This window comes from Macadamia integrifolia, chromosome 5 (genome assembly GCF_013358625.1).
Source record: "Macadamia integrifolia cultivar HAES 741 chromosome 5, SCU_Mint_v3, whole genome shotgun sequence".
Taxonomy (NCBI): Eukaryota; Viridiplantae; Streptophyta; class Magnoliopsida; order Proteales; family Proteaceae; genus Macadamia; species Macadamia integrifolia.
This window is the reverse complement of record NC_056561.1, coordinates 35865839-35873728: the sequence shown is the minus strand read 5'-3', so window position 1 is coordinate 35873728 and position 7890 is coordinate 35865839. Positions and strand designations below refer to the sequence as shown.

General features: G+C 35.1%; 1 protein-coding gene across 2 annotated transcripts in view; it reads right to left on the bottom strand.

The window, feature by feature from the left end:
* LOC122078666 (AFG1-like ATPase) overlaps nucleotides 1–7099 on the bottom strand; it is a 12016-nt gene extending 4917 nt beyond the window's left edge. The window contains exons 1-6 of one of the 2 annotated variants that reach the window (XM_042644751.1): nucleotides 6634–7099; nucleotides 5563–5811; nucleotides 5358–5437; nucleotides 1701–1801; nucleotides 1422–1544; nucleotides 803–872 (exon numbers count right to left, since the gene is read on the bottom strand). In XM_042644751.1, the coding sequence (XP_042500685.1) occupies nucleotides 803–872; nucleotides 1422–1544; nucleotides 1701–1801; nucleotides 5358–5437; nucleotides 5563–5785 (597 nt within the window). In that variant the 5' untranslated portion in view covers nucleotides 5786–5811; nucleotides 6634–7099. Of the gene's footprint in view, nucleotides 1–802; nucleotides 873–1421; nucleotides 1545–1700; nucleotides 1802–2209; nucleotides 2300–5357; nucleotides 5438–5562; nucleotides 5812–6633 lie in introns of those variants that run through there. The other variant, XM_042644753.1, reaches the window with a different exon arrangement.
* Nucleotides 7100–7890: the final 791 nt, after the last annotated feature.

The following is a 7890-nucleotide window of genomic DNA, read 5'->3' as shown; positions in this document are numbered from 1 at the left end:
TTTTTTTTTAACACATTTTAAAATTACTTGGTGAAGATTCCAAATATAAATTCTTTATTGGTTGGTGTATGATTTTGTCAACACTTGAGATGTATGAGATCAGCTTTACTCCACCAAAAATAACCACAATAAACAAAATGAAAACAAGATTCACAAACAGGGTTTGGATTTTGTCAAGGGTTTTAAGAAAGGGCTTTGAGAAGGAATCAAAGAATAAGGAAGAACCACTGATCTAGGCGACCATTTTGCTCCGGCAGCGGTAAGCTTCATTCTTCTTTGACAAGAGTAGAAATATAGTGGATGACCTTAGGACTTAAGCACTCATTTTGGCATCATAGAGGTAAGTATAATAAATACTTGTATTTTTTGTCTTCTTTTCTTTATATTTATAATTTTGTTTCATAATTATGTATTTATATTATATGTTAATATGATTGATGATGGATGAAGATGAACTTAGTTTATTCACTTTATTGATTTGTTTTCTTGATGAATATCTTACACTGGTGTGAATATGAACCTTTAATATTTATTTAACATATGAGTAATAGGATTCAACTAAGATTTGAGCCAAATAGATTGGTTTTATAAAAAAATTACACAAGAACGCTTTAGTCAATAAGGCGACGTTTTATGCCCGCCTTATGGCTAAAGCGCTCCGAAAGACCCTCAAACGCCTCCGTCGCCTTACCGCCTTAAAAACTATGCATCTTCACAGGCATATATCATTTCCTAACCATTGGGATGCATAGGTTATCATTAAATGAAAAGTAAAAAAATACACGTCTGTCTACATTCTTACTTGCAGGCGGCTATGGACATTCAACATGAAGTCATGGAAATGAATTCGCTTCTTCCTCCAATTAGATGGCCTGAACCAATGGAGATAAGCATTAGGAGTTATCATTCCCAGCATACAGTAGCACAGCAAAATTGAACAAAAACAGATAAAAAGAAAAACAAATTTCTTAAATAAATTGCAAGTGCTTCGTGTTTTATATCCCAGGCTTGGATAATTGCAGCATATCAAAAAACCGAAAGAAAAGAGGAGTGACAGAATCCTGAATACCAAGCAGTAGGAGACTGATGATGGCTCTCCTGCCACTCATATTTTTCTGCACTCATTATGAATATGCAAAAAAACAATTATTTTGGGTGATTTAGATGGCCCTAATTCTGTACCCTCTGTTCTATTTAGTGTGACTGGTTGAGATTTAGAGATAAGAGTCCAATTTATTTTAAAACCTTGTAGTTTCTTTCCTTCTTTTCTTTTTCTTTTTAAATAAAAGGCACAATTTGATATAATCAAATCATATAAGGGCATAATCCCATTCCCTTCCATCTCATATTTGATTTACATGAGGACTTTATGAAGTAGGAATGTTAAACTACAAAATATACAAACTATGCACCAGACTTACAATTGGTCAAAAAACAAATCCATTAGCATAGTTTTTCCGGTGCCCACTCCTCCAAAGAGGTAAAGTCCTTTGACAGGTGAGTAAGAATACTGTGGTCTGAAACGGGTCCACAACCACCTACTCCTGGATGAAGGTGCAAGAACAGACCATTAAAAATATAAGATGGATGTTGAAAGAAAATGTGTCTGACAGTGAATATATCTTAAAAGAAAAGACATGGTCTGATAAATCAGTAAGTGGTCTGGATAAAGTAAGGGAAATTATAAATGAATGAATTACCTCCCAGCTTTATCAGAAGCAGCATACCGATCCAATCGACAGGCATCAGCAGACTGAACAAGATCGTCGTACAGTCTTTGAAGCTCTTTTAAGGTAACAACCTGAAAATGTAGCCATGGATGTCCTCCAATAAGAGCAGTGGAAGCAGTTAAGAGGCAAGGGCAGATCTGAAGCTTCCAGAATTTAGTACATCAAGCAGTCAGCTTTAGACATAATTCATTACCTCATTTCCTATAGATAATCTATTGATGGTTTGTTTCCTAATCTGAAATTATCATTGTCACTGGATCATAATCATTTGACTATCTGTCTATTGTAGAGGCAGTTCAACAAGAACCAACTCTATAAGAGACAGCAAGTCCTTCAATGAACAGAAGCAATTTTACTAACCAGCGCCTCAACACAATAAAATAGAAACTGAGAATACAATAGAAAATAGAGAAGAAAAAATAAGGAGGTGGGGTAGGAAAGGGGGATAGGGTAGTCTCTCTCAAGCTCAGGTCACTCACCCAGTCTCTCACCGTTACTGCATCTAAGAGCCTGCCTTTCACAGCTTCCAAGCCAAACCTTTTTCTTAACTCCATCGTCTAGGACTCTCTGGGAGCTATTACAATATATAGGCATGAATTACTTGCCACCCAAGAAAGTAGAAAAATAGAAACAAACTGAAAAAAAGGAAACCATCTCTTGTCCTTGGAAAAGAAAGTCGCTAGAAAAGATCTTCCTTGTGCAAGAAGAATTAACTCAAAATGGAAACTAAACACTCTAGAACCTCCCAATCAATCTTGTTTATCAAGCATAGTTGTCAAGGCGACACAAGTTTGGGAGCCCTAGTTGCCTGTGTTATTTTTTTATTTCTTCTTTTTTCCAACATTATTTAATATGCCACATGTACCTTATATCATGAAAAAATAAACATTTAAGCCTCCTCAAGTCATCAAAAATCAAAATTAAGCCACATCAAGTCATCAAATATCAAAATTAAGTCACATTATGTCATAAAAAATCAACAATCAAAGAATGTTCTTTGTCCTCTAATAAGTTTGACAGGTCAAATGATTTATTTTTCTATGAGACTTTTTGTATTAGGTAGAAAAAATCAGCTTTCCAAAAAAGTCTAAGATTACGTAAATCTAAGTTGTAGTGACAACATTATGCTCCATTCAAACTTATTTTAAAGTGTGTGAATGCTATTAAATTCTCCTAAATGAAAATAATTTTATGGATTAAAAAAATATTATTTTACCACACTTTTGTTTTTTAACAATGTTTATCGTGATCATAGTTTTTAAGGCGGTAAGGCGACGGAGGCGTTTGAGGGTCTTTCGGAGCGTCTTAGCGATAAGGCGGGTATAAAGCGTCGCCTTATTGACTAAAGCGTTCCTGTGTAATTTTTTTATAAAACCAATCTATTTGGCTCAAATCCTAGTTGAATCCTATTACTCATATATTAAATAAATATTAAAAGTTCATATTCATACCAATGTAAGATATTCATCAAGAAAACAAATCAATAAAGTGAATAAACTAAGTTCATCTTCATCAATCATCAATCATCATAACATATTAATATATAATATTAATATATAATTATGAAACAAAATTATAAAAATAAAGAAAAGAAGACATAAAAAATACAAGTATTTATTATACTTACCTCTATGATGCAAAAATGAGTGCCTAAGCCCTAAGATCATCCACTATATTTCTACTCCTGTCAATGAAGAATGAAGCTCACCACCGCCGGAGCAAAATGGTCGCCTAGATAAGTGGTTCTTCCTTGTTCCTTGATTCCTTCTCAAAGCCCTTTCTTAAAACCCTTGACAAAATCCAAACCCTGTTTGTGAATCGTGTTTTTGTTTTGTTTGTTTTGGTTATTTTTGGTGGAATAAAGCTGATCCTATACATCTCAAGTGTTAATAAAATCATACACCTACCAATAAAAAATCTATATTTAGAATCTTCATCAAGTAATTTAAAAATGTGTTTAAAAAAAAAAAAAAAAACCCATAAGGTGCCACTTCACGTAAGGCGGAGCACTGCCTTACTATCTCTAGACCGCATCAGCGCCAAGGCGCTAGTAAGGCGTCGCCTTAGCAGCGCCTTAAAAACTATGATCATGATAAGATTTATAAATTTCAGCATTGAGCAAAATCCAGCCACTGTGAGTTGAATATCGCTCCTACAACCAAAAATCCAATTTTTGTTCTTGAACTAGGGGGTTGACTTTTTATCTTTTTAGAATTTGATATTGAAACTATTTTTATTGGATTCAAATAGGAGATATTTGCTTATTTATGAAAAATATCTTAAGTATATGAAATGACCTTAAATGATATTTAGCATAAACATGTGTCAGACCAACATTGCACTAAGGCGATAGTCACCTTAGACCCCAAATGAACCACCTAGATGCCTAGGTGATGCCTTGTTGTCAAGGCTTGAAGTCTTCCATTATTTCTTGCTGTCCAAGATTGAACAGCTGCTCATATTCCAAAATATTTTGTCACTATTCACTTGCACAGTAACTCGTGGTACTATTCAGTGAACAGTTCATTTTTTTTTTTTTTTAAATATTATGGTCCTCCTTCATGCTTTGATCTACATCAACTCACTCCGTCTTTAAAAAATTAACTCATCCTCGAGTTTTGATCATTCTTGAACAAAGCTTCCTATTGTGCATATCAATCTTCATGGCTGCTATGGTTTGCTCTGATATCAAATAATGTAGAAGCAATTCAATAAGAACCAACTCTACAAGAGGATCACAAGTCCTTTAATGAACAACAGCAGTTTTACTAACCAACACCTCAACACAATAAATTAAAACTGAGAATATAATAGAAAATAGAGAAGAAAAGATAAGGAGGGGTAGGAAAGGGGGATAGGGTAGTCTCTCTCAAACTCGGGTCTCTCACCCACAGCCTCTCACCGCCAAACTCATAGCTACTGCTTCTCACAGCTTCCCAGCAAAAGCTCTCTTTTTTCTCAACTCCATCATCTGGGACTCTCTAGGAGTCTAGTACAATATATAGGCATGAATTACTTGCCTCCCAAGAAAGTAGAAAAATAGAATCAAACTGAAAAGAGGAAACTATCTTTCATCCTTGGACAAGTTACATGAAAAAGGAAAGTCTATAGAAGACATCTTCCTTGTACAAGAAGAATCAACTCAAAAAGGAAGATAACACAAAAGGAAACTAAACACTCTAGAAGCTCCCAATTGATCTTGAATAGCTGTCCATGTTCCAAAATTATCTCCTCTTGTTACTGTTCATGTGAACAGTAATTCGTGATACCATTCACATGAACAGTACTTTTTTAATATATATTCTGGTCCTCCTTCATGCTTTGATTTACATCACCATCAGATTTTGGTAGACATATTATACGCATCCGTCCCCACTTGCCTGGACGGGGGTAGTTCCTTTAAGTAATTTGTTTTCTTATCTGCGAATTGAAGCTATTCCAGGCATTGCCCATCAATTGGACTGCCTGAATTGATAATGTATATACTTAAATCTAAGTCTATCATCTGAAAATACCACAACAAGTGATAAGTGTCTTTCCTTCTTTTTTTCTCAGAAACCACATGCAAATAACACAATAAGATTAACACTCACATGCAAATATGGATAGCTTGGTTACGAGACAAACCTGGCAGAGGTCACCATCTACAAGTTCCTGAGCAGCAATTCTTCGCTCATACTCCACAAGAGGACCTGCTCGTCCAGCATCTGCAAGTAAACCAGAAAAACCAAGAATCAATACAGAGGACATAATCATGTCTGAGAAATTATGTGACACTGGAAATCACAAGTCACAACTACATGAGAGGGTAGGTTCAGTTCAAAGAAAAGACCTCCACTAGTATCTTTAACAGCAGGGCTGTGCTGAGCTCTTGAGATAATTATGTGATGCTTGTATATATCAATTCCATTATTGTACAGTGGCCGATATACATTGACAGGAACTGAATTGAGAAAAGGTTTTTGTCCCCTCGCTAAAGAACTCAGGAAACTGCCACCTTCTTGAAGCCATATAGCAGTTCGTACTTTGCGGAGAGACCGAACTAATGTACTCATATTGACTCCCTGTATTTGATCTTACACTGCGGAACAAAACCAATACAGTCAAGTGACAGTTTGGAGTGGAAAGAATTCCAGCAAGCCAGGAAATAGCTTCACTCTCCCAGGTGGAACAAGGAAAACTAGAAGTCAAAACAAACATCCAAATAACATATACTCGAAATACAAATGCCAGAGAAACATGATGATCAATTAGCAATTATAAAAGTTGCTTACACACAAAAAGGAAAAGAACCAAAAAAAATAAAATTCTACCGAAATCAAAAATAAGAAAAAGAAAACTTTCCATGATAATCTGATAAATAAAAAACAAACAAATCCCATCTCAAATTTCTAAAAGATCATTATCTAACAACAAGCAAATTGATCATGTTGGACAATGAACATATTACCACTATTAATCAATAGCAAAAATTTAATATCAGGCTTTGAATCTATAAATATACATTCAATGGAACACCAACATATATATTTATATCTTTATTATCTAAACTATCTGTACCAAGCAAAAACTATTCATGTCTATGGATGGACCAATAGAACACCAACTCTAGATTTTTTGTTTGGATGAATAATTTCTTCAATGCTTAGATAATGTCTAGCCAAAAAAAAAAAAACCCCCATCATCATCATCAGAATCGCATGAATTCCCCCCAAAACAGTTGGGGATCATTGAATAAACTGTTCTCCAATTATTAAATGAAAACAACAAAAATTATTAAGAACAAAAAATTTTTACGAACATGGGTCAGAAAATAAACTCTGCAGGAAGATCGGAAGATAAAATGATGATCCAGGTCGTGAAAATCGAATCTCTAGAACCGAGAAATAGATAAAATACCTACCTTTTTATACTTGAGAAATGAACTTACTTTTCCCTCTTCTTCAAATTCAGAAATCAAAAGACCTATAGGATTACAGAATAAACAGAGTATCTCCTTTTTTTTTTCTTTTTTTTCTTTTTTTTTTTTTTTATCTCATCCTGTTTGGAATCTTTGGACCACCACACCACTAGCTTCAAACCCCAAGAACCCAATTAGTCTTCCAGACTCCTCGGAATCTCAATCTAACCAGATAGAAAAGGGATGTGGACACTGTTGCTTTGCTCGGTATATTCCCTTCTGAACCGTAAAAGCTCCATCTCTTTTCCTCACCTCGACTGACTCTCTCTCTCTCTCTCTCTCTCTCTCTCTCTGTTTCTCTCTCTGTATCAGAGTAACGATCTCTTTCTTTCTCTCTCTAACGATTTTGCAAGCTCAAACATTCACATTTATCGAGAGAGAGGGAGAGAGATGACAGCGAGAAGTGTTACGTTGTTTCTTGCTTTTCATTGTTTCTTGCTTTCGAGGGAGTGGGTGGAACTGGAGGGTCCCACCTCCAACTGATAATTTAAAAAAAAAAAAAAAAAGCATGGTTCCTACGCCTTAAATTTTGAGAGTCAAAATGATCACCTTGCCTTGGGGTGTCAACGGGTCGGTTTGGTCTAGTTTTGATCTAGGCTGAATTGGTTTTGATGTGGAAATGGTGAAACCAAAATTGGATTAATAAAAGAATTTTGATTTCAATCCGATTTGATTTTGATTTTGCTTCGATTTCTTATAATGGTTAGTAATCAGATTGGTTTTGATTTTTTTATGGATTTGAGTTTGATTTTTCATACAAAACTATGTAAAATTTACATTTTATAATGAATTTTGGGTTGATTTCGATTTTTGATTGATTTGATTTGATTTTGATCTGATTTTTTAATCGGTTTCAGTTTGGTTTTAGGTCCAATTGATTTTCAATGCAGTTCAATTTGTTCAGAAGGTTACAATATATCAAACCAAAATTAGCCCAATAAACCTTGGATTTGATATGATTCGGAGCGGTTTTACCAGTTTGATTTAGGTATTAATACCCCTTACCCTGCCTTTAAAGGAAGTCCCACCTCCTGATAATGCTTCTGGCGTGGGTCCCACATAATCTCAGATTAGAAAAAAATCCCCACTGGCCTTGGGGCACTGGCCAGAACCCCATCCCGCATGATTCATGTTTATCTTTATCTCTATTTCCATCTCCATCTCCATCTCCATCTCACTCTCACTCTCATTCTCACTCTC